General features: G+C 39.1%; 1 protein-coding gene and 1 long non-coding RNA gene across 2 annotated transcripts in view; one reads left to right on the forward strand and one right to left on the reverse strand.

Moving 5' to 3' along the window:
- Positions 1-4,002: 4,002 nt before the first annotated feature.
- Positions 4,003-19,821, reverse strand: part of CLCA1 (chloride channel accessory 1) — a 38,090-nt gene continuing 22,271 nt past the window's right edge. Inside the window, exons 6-14 of the mRNA XM_061186373.1 lie at positions 18,336-18,554; positions 17,548-17,775; positions 14,110-14,284; positions 12,180-12,286; positions 9,797-10,012; positions 8,976-9,237; positions 7,723-7,893; positions 5,229-5,468; positions 4,003-4,391 (exon numbers count right to left, since the gene is read on the reverse strand). Coding sequence (XP_061042356.1) covers positions 4,003-4,391; positions 5,229-5,468; positions 7,723-7,893; positions 8,976-9,237; positions 9,797-10,012; positions 12,180-12,286; positions 14,110-14,284; positions 17,548-17,775; positions 18,336-18,554 — 2,007 coding nt within the window. The remainder of the gene's footprint in view (positions 4,392-5,228; positions 5,469-7,722; positions 7,894-8,975; positions 9,238-9,796; positions 10,013-12,179; positions 12,287-14,109; positions 14,285-17,547; positions 17,776-18,335; positions 18,555-19,821) is intronic.
- LOC133088430 (uncharacterized) lies at positions 7,689-18,519 on the forward strand. Its single transcript, XR_009700518.1, has 3 exons — positions 7,689-7,740; positions 8,147-8,197; positions 18,255-18,519. It is a non-coding gene; the product is annotated as an uncharacterized LOC133088430 (long non-coding RNA).

The raw sequence follows: 19,821 nt of genomic DNA on the forward strand, positions 1-19,821 counted from the left end.
CCTCATTATTTAGTTCTTACCTGGATTGTCATCTTTGTTTCTGTGACATTTTATTATAAGCCTCCTTGAACACTGTTTTGTTGATTAATCTTCTCTTTCTTTGTTTTAATGAATCATTCTAACAAACACGCTTTGGAAAGCATATTATTTGGAAATATTTCGGCATTTCTTCAAAAGTCTAAAATGTAGAATTGTTTCGGGGCAGGTGGAATCCATTGAAGTCATATGTCAGGTAGTTTTTTTTAGGCATAATTTTTAAAAACATAGTGCTTATATTCTCCCTCTCTCTCTCATTGTTTTGCTGGTATTGATATCAACAGACTATCAATGAGTGAATGAAAAGAATTAGATCCCTAGAATCACCCCAGAGTTCATCTGGCAGCAGATTTTGCCCAACATGTAATATGTAGTAGTATTTGGAGAAACAGAGATTTGATTAAGGTCATTTTGTTTCTTTTCTTTTGCTTGGTTTTCCCTCTTTATTTTGTACTTATTGCCAGACATCATGAAAGTGGAAGCATCACGTCCTCTGGCAGACACTACATGTGGATTAGCTACAAAACCATGGATTCTTAAAATAGATGCTTCCCCTAAAATAGTGCCTACATACTGTGTATGTTAATTGTCTACTTGCTTGTTTACATGCTGACCAGCTATAAAATTCTTGAGAGCAAAAACCGTACCTGGCTTGCTTACCCATTTTATACTTGTCATCTAACGGAGTGCTTAGGATACAATGTAGGTACTTTAAAATATATGTTGAATGGATAAATGACAGTCTCAAGCACACAGACAATATGCTTAGTGCAAAACTAGGGATTTTCAGAGAAGGTGTGATGAGAAGATAATTCAATGAGGGAGTTGAAGGGGTTGTCAAGGGAGAACTTGAAGTGACACACCAAGACATTTAGGGGCCGAATAGAGAAGGAGATAATGGACTAGGTAAAAAGAGGCAATCAAATGATGAGAGGTCATCATAAAATTATAAAGCCAGTTCCATGGGGTAGTAAGTAAACAACTCAGAGGGTGTGTGACTAGAATAAGATATGAGATTTTAAGATTTCATAGGTAGAGTTGTTCTAGGTCATTACTATGTCTAGATTGTGTCCTTGGAAGTATTAGGTCAAACCATATGGAATTGCCAATATTCTCCCATTTTTTATTTATGATCTAGTCCAGTAGTTTGCTAGCATTTAATGGAGATGGGATGAAGATCAAGGAATTTTGAAGCTAATATATTGATTGACTCATTCATATAGATTCTGATAGCAGGCAGAGTGATTTTAGGAGGTAAGGGGGAAAGAGTGTTGTAACTCAAGGGCCTGTCTTGGGTGAGATTGGTAGATTACAGTGAAGACAAAGGATGAAGGATGCCATAGATCAATGATGAAGGATGGAGGCTTAAAAAATGATACAATAGGAGTAATGGCCTAGTTTGGAAGTTGCAAAGGGGAGCTTGGAGAATACTTCTCTCAATCAACCCCTGGTACTTGGGTATTGGGAGAAAGAGCAACCTCTTATAGAGAAAAGGGAGTCCTCCAATAAGAGTTCAGGCTCAGTTAAGTAAAGGAGGCAGAGAAGACATTCACAGGGGAAGCAGGATAAAGCTGTGGTTCCAGATGAGAAAGTCTAGGAAGGACACAGGCCTTTATTTGAAAATCCTAAGAGACCAATGCCTAGAATATATTCATCACATTTACCCACCTACTTAATTCACCGATCAGAAACTAAAAAAAAAAAAAAAAAAAACTAAGGTCATTGTAGGATAATGATGGCATAAAGCAAGATTTTGGTTTATTTTTATCACATATGACAATCCAGATCCATTTTGCAACAAGCTGCTTTATAATCCAGAACACATAAGAATGTTTTCCTCACTGTTCTTTATTTTGTCTTACCTACATGCTGACATTTACCTCTTTTCCTTGAAGTATCATCATACATTCCTATGCAGTTCCCCACTGTATCCCAAGGTGCATCCCATTAAATTCACCCAAATGGGAAATTACAGTCTCAATGAGTGACTTCTTAAAAATTTTCCAGGCTAAACTGATGGCAACCATATTCTATGGGGCTGAATTGGGGGCCTCAGACTCATTTTTCCACATGGGGCAGGTGAATGGCCCTCTAGTCAAGCATATGTCCTAGTTTCATTTCGTAACTTTAAGAGAAAGACTACAAGCTGATCCTCTGTCCATTTGGTTGACAAAGCACCTGGATGTGTCCTCAATAAACAATACTGAATTTTAGGACATCACTGTCTTCCTTGCCTCAGAACTCTCTGCTGTTCTATTATAACAAACATACATAAGAAAAACTAGTCTTTCTTAGACTAAAGGACATACAATCCATTCATTTCAAATTTTGTCTTTGGAGCAAACTCAAGAGCTATTTGCTAGTTTTATATTGTTTGGGCCCCTGTATAATAGTCTTTCCTGAACAATGCCAGAGTGTATTGTAACAGCACAGTGAAGTGTGATTACAGTGAAAGATGTGAACAGTGCTATATAAACTTGTTGTGATTATTATATGGGTGTTCCTGAGGCTACTGTCCTTAACAACACAGTACCCTAATTTATTGAGGATCTGTAGATGAAACTTCACATGGGTCTCAACTAGAAAAAGCCATGCTCCTCCTGACCCTATGGTTTGTTTTTCACTTTAGACTCTGTAAATCTTTGATGTGTGACCTGCCGATAGCAATTGAACAGGACATTATATTTGGCCTTGGATATGCTGAAGCTTCCTCTAGTTTTTATTATATATTTACTTCACTTCATTTCTTTATTTTCTTAGTTTTTAAACATGTTTGTTGTATGTATCTCTAAGATGCCTCAAATCTTATTTTGAAATCTTTGAATCTTCCTTTAAGGAAAATCTATAAATAAAGAAATAAATTTGGAGTCTATGTAGAAACAGTCTTCTAGATATTTTGTATTCAATCAGAGAGTCACCCACACTTTAAACTAATTGTGCTAATGAACTGAGAACTTGAAACAACTTTCACAAGAATACTTGCCGTTGGAGGCACTGGAATGTGTGATTAGTCCTTGATGGGAACTGCCGTACTGCTAAGTCTATTTGTCCTTTTTCCTTTTTCTTCTGCTTCCCCTTTCATCTGTCATGACCATAGCCTCTTCCACCTTTATTTAGTCCTTCATGTAGTCCTCAAAACCTCCCTCCTCCTGATACTTCTCAAGCATAGCACTGATTTATCCTCAAATGTTCTTTATTGCCTATAAGAAAAAGGCCAAATCTTGCTCATCTTTTTGTACTCAGGGTCTAGCGTAAGCCTGGAATATAGTAGTCATCTAATGAACATTTACTTAATGAACCGAATTGCATTACATAAGGTAATGCATATAAGGCATTAGTAGAGCACTTGGCACAAAGTACAAAATAAATGTTTATTTCTCAATCACTTTCCTTTACACCTGGCCTGAACCTACTTTCCTACTTCATGTCCCACCACTGTGGCTTTAGGCATCATCAACTCTTGTAATTGCATGCATATTACATACATTTCTATGCCTATGGAGCCCTTATCATGCTGTTATTTCTTTCTACAATGCAATCTCTTTCTTAAATGCATCATCCTTGCCCAAATCTAGTGCAAAGAAAACATAATTCTGGTGATGTTGGTCCAAATCTCCTCTATAACAAGCCATGCCTTTTATATTTAAATAGTTTGACCTGGTTGGGCCTTTCTGGCATCTTTCACATAGAATTACATGTTCTTTTATAACTGGCAAATCTCCTTAAATCAAATCAAAACATACTTCCATTTATTGATGCAAGCACCCCTACTTTCTACTACTCAAAATCATTAATAAATGAGCAATAATTAAACTTTTGGATTTGAATAAGTAGTTTTTATACATATGTATCTGGTTGTTTAGCATTTTATTTCATTAAATTGCCTCATACAGGAAGTCTAAAATACATTTTATAAATTTTTATAATCAAAAAAAAGATGGATGATTTGTTTATTTCAGGGAAAACTCAGCCCAAGGCTACTGATAGCTGTAATTCCCCTAGCCACTTCCACATAATTTTTAAAATGTGAATGCCAGGAATGGTGCTGTTGATATTAATATCAGGACAAGGAAGAGAAGGACTAGGTGTCTCTGGAGGATTCTCTGGGGGAATAAACAAAGATACTTGTGCAATGTTAGAGATTTCTGACTTCAGGTTGACCTTATCAACAGCCTGTACAGCAATGAAGAGATCTGTGCCATTTGTAAAAGTGATGTTTTCTGGTTTAAACACAAAGACTTCCTCTGAGTTGGCCTCCTTTGGGATGAGGTCAGTGGTGTTCACTTGAAGTGAATCATTGAACTTGTCTCTGAGATCAAGAATATTTGTGCTTATTCCAATGATGTACTTGTGAGCTTAAAAAAGAAAGAGAGAAAAAGGATGTGACTTGTAATTCTCAAGTCTTAAAGAAGTTTTTAAAAATCTGTTAGAAACAATATCACCATCCCATAAAATACCAATAAATAAATGTAATTGACGGTCCATATTTATAAGCATTAGTATCTTCTTTTACATTCTTATTTTTATATCCCGACAGAGTGATAAATATAAAATTGGATCAGGCTTGACTTAAAGCCTAGGTCAGTATTTCTGGCCATAGCACCTGACTGAGAGAGGAGGTTAATTACTGCTTATTATTTTATTATTTGTGCTTCTCAAACTTGACCATACATACACATCATCCAGGGATCTTAAAATGCAGATCCTGTTTCAGTAGGTCTGGGGTGGGGCCTAAGTTTCCACATTTCTAACAAGCATTCATGTGATGCCCATGCTGCAGTCCACAGACCATACTTTGAGAGGAAAAATCTGGTAGAACCTGCGATTTCTTCCAAAGGACAACTCTGCTCCATAGATACCTATGATCTTTTCCCAATTCTCTCCAGGAGTCATTACTAAAAATGAGGTTTATTAAAGCAGCAAGCAAGATTGGCAAGATTGCCAAGCAAACGGCTTGGCAAGATTTCAGAAAAAAACTGCGGGTTGCCTGTTCCTGGTTGAAACGTCTTACACCCCTTTGGGCCAGTTTTTCAGATTCTAAACTTCTCATGTTTAAAAATCTTAAGCTTTCATTTCAGAGGATGTTCAAGATCCCTCCACATGCATCACAACACGCCTGCCTGCCTCACGCCCTCTGCCCCTCTGCTTGGCTGCTAAACTCTTTTACAGGGCCCACACCACATTCAGCTTACCTCTTCCGTTATCATAATCATCCCCAGGAGCCGTCCAAGTCAGATTAATGAGACTGTCCCCTTGGATTTTTGCCTTCAGGTCAGTGATTTTACAAGGCGGAAAGAGATCAGGTATGGGAGCCTTTGGAACATTGGAGGCCACAAATGAACCTCCCGAGGACGTTCTGCTGAAACACTCTTGCTTGCCTTGAAGATCATCCTTATTAATTTCAGGTCTTGGTGGATTCCATTTTACTTGACCTGCATTAAAAAATTCCTCAGTGCAAGGTAAACAACACCATGAAATGGCTATACTTCCCTCTGTTTTTTATTGTATCACCCTCTTTCTACTCTTTCCTTCTTTCCTCCCACACACAAAACTTACTTTAACCATTTGTTGTAAAGCTCCCAAATCAGGGGAAAAAAGCAAAGAGAGAATCACAGTTCTTTATCTCACATATATTTATTTCCTGGATATTTAGTGGAATAGCTTTCATAATTTACTTTTTGTAAATATACTTGTCCTGGAATTGTTTCTTTTCCCACCTTTTTGCTATCCTACTCTTAACCTGCCACAGGGTCAGTTTAAATACTACCTCTGCTTTAAACCTTCTCAGACTTCCTCAAGCAATCTCTTCCACCTAGGTAATACTGGGGGTTTCATTGTCTTTCCTATTTATTTCTTAATCAATTATCTGGGCCTTCAAGAATTGCCTTGATTAATAATTCTGTGCATTTTTCTCTTTTTTCTCCATGTTTGTGTTTTGTCTTTCTTATTAGATTGTAGTTTCTCACAAAATGTTTTATGTTAGGGGTTCTAAAATTGTGTGCTTTTGAAAGACTTGATTTTCTCAATGAATGCATGGAAATCTAGTTCATGTAGCAATCCCAATTTGCTTCACATTCTTGTTGAAAGGTTGTATAAAAGTCATCCTGAAATTCTAAAAATACCCTGGCCTGCTCAATCAGTGGGGTTCTCAGACTCTCTTTTCAATAAAAATATGCTGGAATACCTTAACATGGCATTACTCTGGTTTTACTTTCTCATAAACTCTTCTTCTTTAGCCCTTATAATCTTTTATCTATAAAGACAGATTGATCTTTATACCCATTAATCTGGTCTTGGGCAAAGATGAAATGAATACTTTAGCAGGTTTAAGATTAATTCAATTCACAGTAGAGACTGTCTCTCTTGGTATCGAGGCTCATCAAGGAATAGGGGGAAGAGCATAGCTTCCCAGTGCCAAGTCAGGTGCTATCACTGTTAGTAATGTGGACCAATAACCTCTCTAGCCTCTGTTTCTCCATCTGTAAAATGGGATAATTAGGAGAATGAGCTATATTAATGTAAGTATAACACTGAGCATAATGCTAGATATAGCAACTATACCAGTCTTCTCCTGACTTCTCTCCCTAACTCAACAAAAAGGGCAAATGAGAATAAAATAAGCTGAAATATGTAAAAGAGCTTTGGAAGCAATGGTGTCTTTTAAAGCATTTTTTCCTATTATCACTTTTGCATGAGGACACACCACATGTCTCAGAATCCTCCCTTTACTGATCACACACTCAAGTAAAGAGGACAGTGTGAAGCTTCTTAGAAGAGCTTTTCTTACTACACACCAGCACTAGGACAAGACCTGTCCAGGACAGAATGGAGATTGATGGAAAACAAGTCCTGGAACCTATCAGACCTGATTCCAGCTCTAGTCCAGGACAAGTGTTCATAACTAAGATTGGTGTGGGACTGTCTGTTCCTTGGAGCGTAATTTTTCCACTTGCTTACATGTGGGCTCAGTATGCTATCTGTTATTAGGTTCGTCTACTATTCTCCCTAGTCTGAGCAGGAGAAGAGAGGAGGAAAAGGAGACAGTGGGCTTATGGTGATACTGATGCAGATAACAAGCCCCAAATTGTTATTTTTTGATTCTGTGGAAATGCCTATATCAGTAGAAAGAGCTTTATTATGAAATGTGTTAAGATTTATTTAAAATAATAACAAACATTTATTGAACACTTCTTATTTACCAGCAATAGCTTATTAGATGTATTTTCTTGTTTATTCCTCATAACCATCCCATGAGGTAGTTACCATTATTACCTATTTTACAAGTGAGGCAAATGAAGCACAAGAGATTACCTAAAATACTTTATTTGGTAGAAGCCTGGAATTTGAACCAGGGTGGTCAAAATCTACATTCAGTCTAGTGGTTTTCGACTGGGGGCTATGTTATTAACTAGAGGACAGTGAATGATGTCTGGAGACATTTTTAATTGTCATGACTGTGGGGGCCGCTTCTGATATCTAGTGAATAGAGGCCAGAAATGCTGCTAAACATCCTACAATGCACAGGACTGCCCTTCACAACAAAGAATTATGTGGCCAAAATGTCAATAGTTACCAAGGTTGAGAAACCCCGATTTAATTTTGTACCATTCTCTCCACAGGTTTAGTGGTTTTCACTTGATTCCAAGACTTTTACTCAAGCCAAGGGTGTTATTATAGATGACTTACCATTCTCGATCCAGCCAGGTATGTACATGGCTCCAGTCTGCTGGGGTATCCCCTTCTGAGTGTCTGTATTGACACCTCCCAGAGCCCACACTTTTACACTGTATCTACCATTTGTATCGTAAGCTGTAAAATACCTTGAATAGACACCATCATCCTTAGTAGCATCGGCACCTTGACAGGGAAATTAAGGAATTAATGAATATCCTAAAGGTAACTGGGCACTTGTACATTTCCAACTCATACGTGGATTAAATTTTTTTAAAGCAAAGATAATCCAGTGTTATCTCCAAGAGAGTTTAGGATTTGACTACGTTAAGGATGAGGTATACTTCTTTTCCGTGTGTGTGTGTGTGTGTGTGTGTGTGTGTAATTTCATATGTGTACATCTTGTCTTCCTGAATTGTTGTCTTTTTTTTGAACTCAGGATCAATCATGTGCCTCTGTTACATCCAACATAGCACAAGGTAACTACTCAGTAAGTATCTGTTGAACTGAATTCAATTACTATATGTTACTGGTGAGAAAAAAAAAGTTATATGATTTTTTTTTTAATCTATGGCTTTTCACCAGGGTAGATTTAGGTGGGAAATTCATTTACAGAATTTGTTTTAATAAGGTTACTTGTTTCACAGTAGTCAAGTTCCTTCTAAAAATAAATGTAGAATTTTCTTTTTCTCTCCCTGTTTGACTTCTTAAATATAAAAATAATAGGTAGAATTTTCCCTTTGGGTGCAGGATAATATAGAATCTACATAGATATGGGGGTCACATATAACTATACTTTAATCCAACTCTGCTGCTTTTTAAATGTGAAAGCCTGTTTCTTCATCTGTAATGTAGGGATAATATCTCCAAAGTGTGTGGTGAAGATAAAAAATGAAGATCTATCTATCTATCTATCTATCTATCTATCTATCTATCTATCTATCCATCTGTCTAATCTTCACGCAAACTCCTAACACAAAAAATCTATTAATTTTCCTTCTTCGCCTTTTGGGGGGTGTGGAATACCCACTGACAACTCCCTAGAGTCTGAGACTTCGGGGCTTTACAAAAGCTAAAGGTAGTCCCTTCCTCATGTTTTCCAACAATTTGAAATATAGGAATTGTGGGGTGGCAGAAAGCTCCCCCAACCAGAATCCCAGTGCTGGACTTCCTGCTTCTAACTGTCCTCACCACAACATGCCCTCCTGCTGTTCCCTGGTTGCTTCTTGGAAAAGAAAGATACGTTCTTCAATTTCTTGGGTGGTTACCTGCTCCGTTGTCCAGTAATTCCAAAGTAACTGTTTTTCCATTCACTGATTCTATCAGGGCTGTGACCTTCGCCCTGAGAATTGGCAAGGCTCCTTGGTGAATCTTTGCATAAACTACCATAGGGCTAGGGAATTTGCCTGTGTCTTTGTTCATTTTAGAGGTCACTGTAACTGGAGGCAAGGTACCACTTGATGCACGGGAGGTGACAGTCAAAGTCAGGGTTTGTGACCTTGCTTGTAGGCTGTATTTCCAAATGCCGACCTAGCCAAAAAAAAAAATGGAGACATTTCCACTTAATAACTTTAAGTGACACAGACCTGACTTCAATGCCACCTATAGGAAGAGCCCATCTAATACAAGTACATTACAAGTATATCTAAGAAGATTTTTGATACTCTCTCAGCCAAGGGAAACTTTGGTATGTTTGGACTAACTACATGGTTCTATTGCCAAGAAAATCCTAGCTGGGAAAAATGAGGTCTGAAAATTGTGTCCTTATTATAGCCTTGGTTTCTCAAGAGCAGGATCAAATCGATAGATTCCTGAGGTAGAGGAAATAGTTTTCATGATGCCAAAGCTCTAGCTGCTGTGTAATTTGAAGGTTCTCCTTTTAGTACCTGGAGAAAATATCACCAACTTCCTTTTTCTTGACTTGCTGTCATACTGAGTGATTTCCACTGGATGGAGATTTTTCCTTGTTCTCTCTTTCATTCAATACTGACTCTTTTTAGCAACCACCCTCATTTAAAAAGCTACAATTATTCTGTAAAAATTTTATATTCTTATCAAATTGTGAGAAGGAAAAAAGATGAGTCCATACCTTGGCAGTGCCTGGGATTTGGAGGTAGGCCATTTTGATGTGTGTGTCCACTAAAAAGCCATCTTGTTTCTTTCCGCTGGGATCCCAGAGAAGGATTTGGGGAGTGTCAGTTGTCCAGGTGATGAGAAACAAAGTGTCTTTCCCCACAGTACTGTCCACAATCACCGTGCCATTCAACCACTGACTGTTCTGGAGGGTTAATCCCCTGCTCTCAAGCTGTTAAGAAAAACAACTCTTTACTTTCTGGAGAATACAGCTCCCATCACATAGTCTGTTCCATTCTGTCTCCAACTCTCAGTTATCCCATTAAAAAGCCTTCAGTGATGCCTGAGTCCTTGGTTTGATATTTATGACCTATTATGATCCAATTCTAAATTACTTTTCCAGCCTTAGCTTCCATAATGTTGACTCCTACACCCAGATCAGACCACTTCCCCATGTGATGCTCATGAATCCCTGACTCTCTGACTATCATACTCACTGCTTTTCCTGGAAGTCTGTACATTCATGTCCATTTGTCTAAGCCTTACCTACCCTTCAAAATTCAATTCAAAAGTCACTTTCTCCATGAAGCTTTCTCTGATGTCCATCTCACTTACTGTGGAGAATAATCTCTCCCTCCTTTGATCTCCCATAGAATCTTATTTCTATCAATCCTTTGATGTCCTCACATTGTGTTTTGCTTTATACCTACTGGTGTACACAGCTCATCTCACTACTAGACTATAAACCCTTAAGGAGACTAACTAGGACTTATTTTCACCCACATATGGATTGTTTGAATTGCAAATAACTAATTCGTGGGTGAATTATTACTGCAGTCCTTGTGAAGATAAATGAAATAAATCAATGGCCAAGGCTGATTCGTTGTCTGAAGTAGAATGAAGGAGCTGTGGAGCAGGGGTTGAGGTAGGGTAGGGCTAACCAGACTTTGTCAAAATGTGATTTTTGAGGATTATCTCCTAGATAATTATTTATGGTCCTTAAATTGATATCCATTAGAAGATAGGGTGGCCTGGTCATGGAGCCAGACTTTCTAGTTTTGTATGTAGATTATGATCTGGGATGTGAAGAGAGCTAGGGACCCTTAGATATGATTTTTATGGCAGGTGGGTAAATGAGTCCTGCTCATGTCTCTATCTTTCTCCCTTTTAGGTTTCTTAAATATAAAAATAATGGGCAGAAACTGCCTGGCTGTAAACTTGCCCTTTCATCACTTTAATTACTTTTCTAAGACACATTCCTCCCACGTCCAAACCGGGCTCTTGGGTTTAATATTCTAAATCTGAACTAGGATAACCCAAATGAGTATAATTGCTATCTTCTTTGACTGAATAAATGCTACATCAATAGACTAGAAAGGCTATTGTTTTGAAATCTGTCATTATTTGGCTTTTTAAATTTTTTTTATTGGAGTATAGTTGATTTACAATGCTGTGTTAGTTTCAGGTGTACAGCAAAGTGAATCAGTTATACATATACATATATCCACTCTTTTTTAGATTCTTTTCCCATATAGGCCATTAAAGAGTACTGAGTAGAGTTCCCTGTGCTATATATTAGGTCATTATTTGGCTTTGACACTACATTATCCCTTTACTTTTATTCACAGTAAAAGTTACAACTCACACAAGTGTGGTGCTGATTGTTCACTCTCCCTAGTTTAAAGATTCATGTGAATAACTTTTACAACTATTAGATAAGAGCATTTAAAAATATATTTGTCCTTTTTTAAATTGTCCCAAGACTTTTGAAAGAAAATTTGGTTTTCTTGAAATTTTAGAAGCAGAAGGGCCCGTCGAAGTTTTCTGGTTCGTCTCTGGCTGAGAAGCTGAAGCTCAGAGAAGTAAAGTTCTTTGCCTGTGATCACAGTTAATGGCAGACCCATGAACAGGATCCAGGTGTCTGGACTGACAACATGGGCTTTTCACAGTACAAATCACTTTCCATCAATTATATGAAAATCTTGGCAAATATCAGGGATTTGAGGTAATGGAAAAATAGACCAAGTAATCCCTGAACAGTTGTCCCAGAAAATTTATACTGAGATGATCTACTCTGAAGAAAATTCTGAGCCAATTATATTGCTATGGGTGCTTATTAACAGATGTTAAAAAAGAATTCCTGGACCCACTATATTTTATGTTGATGGTTTCTAAGAGGAAGTCACTTAGTATTGTTTCCAAACAAGAAACAGTAATTGCCTTGTTTAAATGAATAGTGTTGCATTTTAGGAATAATGTCTAATATCAGGCTGAAACGTCTATTTTAATTTTAATTCATTACTAGAAGAATGTAGAACTTAAAACTTTTAACCATTAAACTCCCCATCTTGGCTATGGTTATTTATAAACATGAAAAACCAAGGAGGAAGAACTCTGACCTGGATGGAACGCTGGGAGACAGCTCCATTTCCTGATGAAAGGGCCCCAAAAGCATCCATGAGGCCATTGTTCTGAACCTGATCTGAAGCGTATGTCCGTAAACCTCCTAAAATGCAATTACATTATCAGAAGTTATTTTCTAGAAAGCAAGTATTTGCAACATTTTAGATATTGTTAAGATAACAAAATACATATTATATTGTGTTATTAAAGTACTAATAGATTAACATTAAACAGGTGTCCAGATTAACTCAGAAGCTGATACTAACTTTTTAATCCTATTAAATAATAGCTTCAGCAACATAGTCATTTGGCCACTTCAGCTCTCTGCAAAGCAGTCAAGAATCTCCGACAGACCAAAACTAGTAACATAAATCTCGTGTTTTAAAGGTCATGCACTTTCATATGTCATTAAGCCTTACTGCAAGTGTATATTGATTTATTCCTATTTAAGACATAATCTTAGCAAGCTTGACTTTCAAGTTTTCTCCTAAATCAGAAAGAGGAGTGTGTATGTTACAACAGTAAGAAATAACAACTGACAGGGGACAGTTATAGAAAAGTATTATGTGTAGTAAACAGGAGATGATATACCAGGCCATGTAGTCTTGAGCTACTTAGAATAGGTGTAACTGAGACAGTTGATGTGAAAGCACTTTTAAACTGTTAATGACATCCAAAATCTAAGGAGAGTATTTTGGTCATCCTACTGGTACTTCACCCAGATCCCCTTATCTAGGCTAGCACATCTCTCCCCAGCTGCTCTAAGTGTTAGATTAATGGCATATAGCTGCCTCCTATTCAAGAAAATTGCTTTACCTAATGGGGCCACCCTAGCCAAAGACATAATATGCCCCCTTACCCCTGCCCTGCCCTGACAGTCTATAACCACTGACTGATGGACACAGTGGTACAAAAGGTCAGCCTTCTCTTTCAATATTGTACCAAATCTGTGATGCAATTCCAGATCCAGAGCCCCCTGTGGCACCAGGCTTCAGCTGGCCTCTAATTTCACATCTGTGCTTAGCTTCTTCCCCTGCCTGATCTTACTCCCTACTCTCCCTTTCTCCTGAGAGCTCTCCCTCTATAAATCACATGCACTTAAATCCTTTTCTCAGGCTCTGCTTCTAGGAAACCCAGCCTAAGACAGGTAGTATTAGGAGCAAACAGTCCTGTCATTTTATCTGGCTTAGATGGCAACTCAGCATAGTAATTGATAGCCATAATGCTGGCTCTAAGTTAAAAAAAATTAAAAAAATAAAAACCTACTCTGCTGAAGAAGCCAGGTTCGGATGGGATAATTTTAACCATATGTGTATGGAAGGTAGAAGCACAATATATGAATGTTTTACAAAGAAACTGCATTATATTCTATATTTTCAGAGTGACCTTCTGTTTAGTTCAGCAGGCCCTTGGCCCTTCCCCTGCTATTTCCTGTTCAAGCCCCAATTCAGATGTCACCTTCCTGTACACTCCTTCTTCCCCAGATAAAGTCTAGGCTCCCTTCTTTGTGCTCATTGTACCCTCTATTACTAATAGAGCACTTGTATCATAGTATTTTATAGTTAGTGGCTTGTCGTCCGTGTCCCCTGGGTCTCTTGGCCAGCTGCCAACTGGAAGTGAGTGGTTCCTGGCTAACTGATTAGATTCTTTCCAGCCCTTATAAAGTGTCTGGGAAGAGAGTCCCAAGTTCTCCCTAGAGTGCTGTGCTGGTCCCATCTTCTCCAGACTGCCCTAATCCTAGAACCAAGGCTTTAAAATAAATGAGTGGAGTCAGTTCTAAAAGTCATTTGGGGGTAAAGGCAGCTAGTTAGTCAATAAGGTAACCCCATCTGTCCCTATCCCACCCTTCCCCTACTCCCCAGTGCACTGGAGCTCACAGTCCAGTGGAAGAGAAAATACAGTAGGACTCAGCAGGTCACCCTTCACCTGTCATTTTAGACAGCTCCTCTAGTTCCTGTGCTGCAGACGGCCCTAGGGCAACTGTATGGATGATGACTCCGCTTTGTTTCACCTCATTAAAGCATGAGCTTATAGTGTTGTCCTCCCCATCGGTCAGTAACACGATTTCAGATCCATCTGTTGGGTATTTCTTCCTAATCACCTAAGAATATAATTCAGGCATGAATTGTCATACTCAGGGTAGCCAAAGTGTTTGGGAAAACTGCAGTTAAAGGGAATGAGAAGAGAAATTCCAGAGGGAATAAACAAAAGTGTCTAAGAATGGTCAAATATCTCTCTGTCTTGCAATGATACAAGACCATGGAACTTGACAATGGTCTTTTCTCTGGGTTAGCCTGTTGCAGAGAAGACTCAATAAGGTGGGATGCAGGACAGTTCCAGGGATGGACAGCACTAAGCAGAAAAGAAGGTTTTTCTAGTTTCTTTCACATGATCTCTCCTTGACAGGCTTTCAGAGGTTCCCAGATGCCTTCAGAAACTACCCTCATTTAATGGGGATAATACTGAGGACTAATATATTACTATAATAATATTAGACTCGGGGCAGATTTTAGCTTGTATGATATTCACCAGTCTTACCTTAAGCTGTTTATGGCTGGCCTTGGTTCTGATTGGTCAGTCCCCAGGTCACATGAGTTATTAAAAATTTTAATATCCCCTATGATTAAAGCAAAACATTTTGTTCCTATTAATCCCCAGTTCCTAGTTGTCCTATGACACCTATGTCTCAACTATTCCTGGTAGACACAGGTTATAGCTTTTTACATGGTATAGAGAGCATATGCTTTATGCCAATGTTGGATAAGATTATGATAGAAGGAAAATTAGATAAAATAATAATGTTTATGAAGAGGAAGGCAAGAGTTCACTCTTCCCTTAAAAAGAGTGGAAGGGAGACCCAGAAGTAAAGGAAACAAGTAATCAAACCTAAGTAACTCCCCTCTCTGGACCAGACTCTCAGGAAGGGAAGGCTCTCTTAAGTAGGTTGAAAGGGAAGCTGAGATCAGAGGAGACTTCCACCCCACTTCTTTTGAGAGGGGGCTGCCCCACAAGGGAAGAGAGCAGAACTGTGATTGCTGCCATGTGAAGAATTCTGGAGCCCAGGAGCCTGTCAGCTGTGGCTGTAGCCTCAGTCTGACTAAGCTGCAGGGCCTGAGAGGCCAGAGAAAGGGCTCAATTTGGATTCCCTTGTCCCACTCCCCATCACTGCTATGTGTCATGGAAAACATGCAGAAGTCTCCATGTATCCATAGGGGAAACGGATGGCAGCTGACTTGAGAGTTGGCAGGCAAGAAGACAGTTTATCTTGGCATAGAGGCTGAGGGGTGTACAGCCTCCCAAGGGCTGGATGCAGGACATGGGGGTGCTCAGGGATCTGCTCCAACAGTGAGAGCCAGAGTGTGGTGAGTCAGCTGGGGAAGACCAATGGGCCCTGATCAAGCTAAGAAAACAAGCAAAGCCCAGTGGCCACAGCTCAACCGACACCACTGCCAGACCTGACCAGGGTCCTGCCCCAGGGACTAGTGGGGAAATTGAGACAGTGCAGGATCCAAGGCCCTTTACCTCATCACCCTGAAGTCACACACAAGCTCCTCCCACCCCATACCCGAGCTCTGTTGGGCATGAGGAGCATCTAAATTCCAATTGTGTTCCTCACATACTCTCTCACACCATCGGAGTGGAAAATACAGAACCAGAAGTTCCCTCTTCACCACCAGGCCATCTGGCATTAGTCATTTCCCCTCAGGTTTTGTATAGCAGGAGTTTAGTATGACATGTCAGTTTCCCTCCCTTACTTGCTTCTTTAATCAAAGCATGGGTGAGTGGCAGAAGCAAGAGAACCCAAGTGCACACAAGCATCTGGAGAAGGGTTTTGCAGCTGACTGCGTACACAATAAAAACCACTTGTAGGGAACTGACCTTCAAAGTGGAATAAAAGGGCCAGAGGGACAGACTGCATAAGGGAATGGTTGAGTCCGCTGTCAACATGAAACAGTGTGAGTTGAAAACTAAATGTTCCTGCTGCTGCTTGGAAATCAGGAACAGCCCCATTGATGTGTTACGCCCCAAGCAGGCAGAGGGCAGACTTTCCCAAGACACTGCCTAGATTCTGAGACCTTAGACCAGCCAGCTTCCTTCAGCCTCTTATTCTTTATTTCATGGACCTAAATAGCCTCTAAATAAATATAGAAGATTCTATTCTATATTTGGAGCATTTAAGCATCAGGTGTAATCAAATAACTCAATTTAATTTTTTTTATTGAGAACCTCCTATAGAAAAGATATTGTGCCAGCAGCCTGGGAAGTTAAAAGATAATTCCTATCTCTGAAGAAGTTTTGTTTGAGCAAAGAACATGACAGGAAATAAGACAGAAGAGTCAAAAGTCGTAAGAGATGTTTAAAAAAAAATAGAAAAAAGTTCATAGGATTCAGAAGGAGAAACTCTATACAGTTGAAACGATCAGGAAAGATGTCAAGAAGTAGTAGTGTCTATGACGATGTGTGAAGAATGAGTGTGATTTGAGGTACAAAGGACAGAGGAGAAATTACTCTAGATGGGGAGCTGGCCCAGCAAAGGTGTGGAAGCTGGCTGGCAAGGGCAGGTGATCTAATTTGCTTAAACATAGAATACCTGGGAGAGACTCCTGAGTACTTGAGCCTGGAAAGGTAGGTAGGGGCTATATTATAAAAGAACTTAAATATTAGTTAGAGAAATTTTACTTAGTTTTGTTGAAAATGGGGAGAGATTGATGTCTAAGTAGAGGGATGACATGATTGGATGATCAGATGGGATCTTTGGATACACCCCCAATACAATTAGAGTTACAGTTCCTAAGTCCTCCTATTTCAATAAATAAACCTTTTTTTTTTCCCAAAAAGGAGGTCTATATGCCCAGAAGTTTGGAATGTTAAGCTACCTCAATATTTAACCATAACTCAGAGTTGACTTTTTTCTTCATAGAAGATAACCTCTTAGATCCCTGTGTACCTTTCTTCATAGCAGTCATTAGTGTATGATTATACACTTATTTATGTGACTATGTAGTTAATGAATCTCCCCCCAATAAGATTATAAGCTCCACGACAGCAGGTGTGGTATGTTTGGCCCTCGTGGTATTCTTAATGCGTATCACAGTGCCTGGCATGTAGAAGTAACACCACGAATGTTTCAAATGCATGCAGAAAAGCATGAATGCACAGATGCAGAAAAACACAAAAGCATGAATGAATTAGTTAACAATAGCTTTGGGGGCCTATGTTGTTGCATCATTTGAACCATTGCTCTGCAATTGGTTGTCTAATTCAACTAGACACTAGGCATGCATGGAAACATTGGAAAGGGGAATTTCTTAGGAGACATAAATTGTAAACATTGGCAAACTATGATAGGGCAACTTGTCTCACCGTAAATGCTGATTGAATCCCAGAGCAGATGGACGTTCCTCCTGAGGCCGCTGTGGGTAAGCTTCTGGTAAGTGTGTCTCTTTCAGTGGCACTGTTTATCTGTACAAGTTCACTTTTTACATAGGCAGCACTGTCAAACGTCACCATCCCAACCCAGGACCCTTGCTCAACCGTCTGCAGAAGGAAAAGTTTGCCTGCTTGATTCAGTCGTTTAAGGCGGTCACCAATCTGAATGGAGAAGCAGAAGAAAAGCAGTCAGGTTGGGTTTAGATGGGCAGACTAAAAACAGAACAGGCTAGAGTGAATTTGGAAGTGGCTGCCTCAATGTAGAGTAAATGACAATAAGCTTACTCAAGGCATATCCTTCTATGGAGGAAAATTTCTCCTTTATATTTAGTAGTATCTTTGGATAGGATTATTTTGTATAAATAGCCCTAAAAGATAAAGCTGGATTTGGCTTTAGTTCAATCATTAGTTCAATACTCTAGTAATAGTTCTATAAACCTACATATGGTCAGTGAAACATAAAAAATGTTAATTCTATATAATTCATCAGATCTTTGCTCACAAATTGAAGGCTAATTTAATTTGGCAAATGAGACACTTGATGCTGAATTTTTATTGAATAAAGTTGAGGTGGTGGGCAATTCTGATGGAAATGTTATTCTTGTAACTGTTCTGACCCTTGGGGTTGTGTTTATTCCCAGCCAGCTCCAAGTTGTGGTCCAGATCATATCATATACAAATGTGAGACTACCATCCAGAAGACCAAGACTCACTGAACATACCGTCATGCTTCCAGACTTATCAAGGACTAAACACACAATTCTTTGTCCGATCTGCAACAGTGAGAAGGTGGGCTTGGGTGGCTGTGTTGTCATAGGAGTGGTTTTCTTAAAGTCCTCTGAATCTTGGATCACTTCCCATGTGCTTCGGAGATTGCATTTTCTGTTTTGCTGGTTTGGGGCTTCTTTATTGTGGTTTTTTTCTGTACAGAATTCAACCACCTGAAATTGTCAATAAAATGATATAGATAACAGTAAACTACTTGTTAAAATCTTTAATAATTGGATTAAAATATTTTAAATGTAGATTTACATTTATATGCCCTCCTCCCCAGACTGCCTTGTTACCCCGTAACCTTGGCTCAATCCCACAATCACTGCAGAGCACTGCTGGGGAAAATCATAGAGATAATTCAGAGTTTCTATCTCAAAACAAGTCTTTGACCTCAGTGGACTTTTAGTGCTCCTCAGCAATCATCTATTTATCTGCTCTTGGCTTCCCTCCTACTTCTCAAATTTGCCATTTCAAGCAATCGCCACTATCTTTAAGCCACCTACATCTCAACATTTCTCTCCTGGTACCATTTTCTCTCTCCATCCTTTTACTTCCTGCTCACTTCCTTACTTCCCACTGACTTACAAACACCTTGTGTTCCAACTTTCAACACCCAACATTCCAGGTCTCTCGAAAATCCACTTGGATGTCCCATAGGATCCTTAAACTTCAGGTTTTCATAATTGAACTCATCACCTTTCCTCTGACTCTGCTCCTCCCCATCACCAAGTATTTCCTAACTTGGTGTCACCACTATCTATTTATAGTCACCTAAATAGGGAACTGAGAGTTTTCCTACCTTCTTCCCTCTATGAAATAATAAGATCAATACATTTCTCTCTCTCTCTCCAGTTCATCATCTTTTCTCCTTTACCAATGGACTCTCCATCATTCAAGCCCTCATGGTCCCTCCCTCAGACTATCTGACTTTTCCATCTTGCTCCCTCTTTAATTGGTCCACTCCACAGCTGCCAGGTACATATTCCTTCTTATTCCTGTACTTAAGATCCTTCTGTGGCTCATCATTGCTCACACACTACAATCCAGACTACTTCACATAGCTAATAGCAATCTCCATGATTTGGATTTTCACTTTACTCACCATCTTTGCTCTGGCCATGCATTCCAAGTCTCTAATTTCCCCCACTGTAGGCTATAAGTGCTCAAACTTGCCAGACTGTTTTATATCTCTGTGTCTTTGCTCATGATTCCCACTTTGTCAAGGAGTTCTTCCACTTTCTTCTGCATTGTGAACTCTACCTTCATGTTTCAGCCAAAAGGTTATTTTCAAAATGTTTTTTCATTTCATACCCTTCCCCTAAAGAATTTCCACTCAACCTTGTGGCCTCAAAGTACCCTATAAGAAATTTCAGTAAGGCACCTTTAACATTGTAGTGCACTTATTGGGATGAAAATCCATCTATGACAGAACCC

Source organism: Eubalaena glacialis, chromosome 3 (genome assembly GCF_028564815.1).
Source record: "Eubalaena glacialis isolate mEubGla1 chromosome 3, mEubGla1.1.hap2.+ XY, whole genome shotgun sequence".
Taxonomy (NCBI): Eukaryota; Metazoa; Chordata; class Mammalia; order Artiodactyla; family Balaenidae; genus Eubalaena; species Eubalaena glacialis.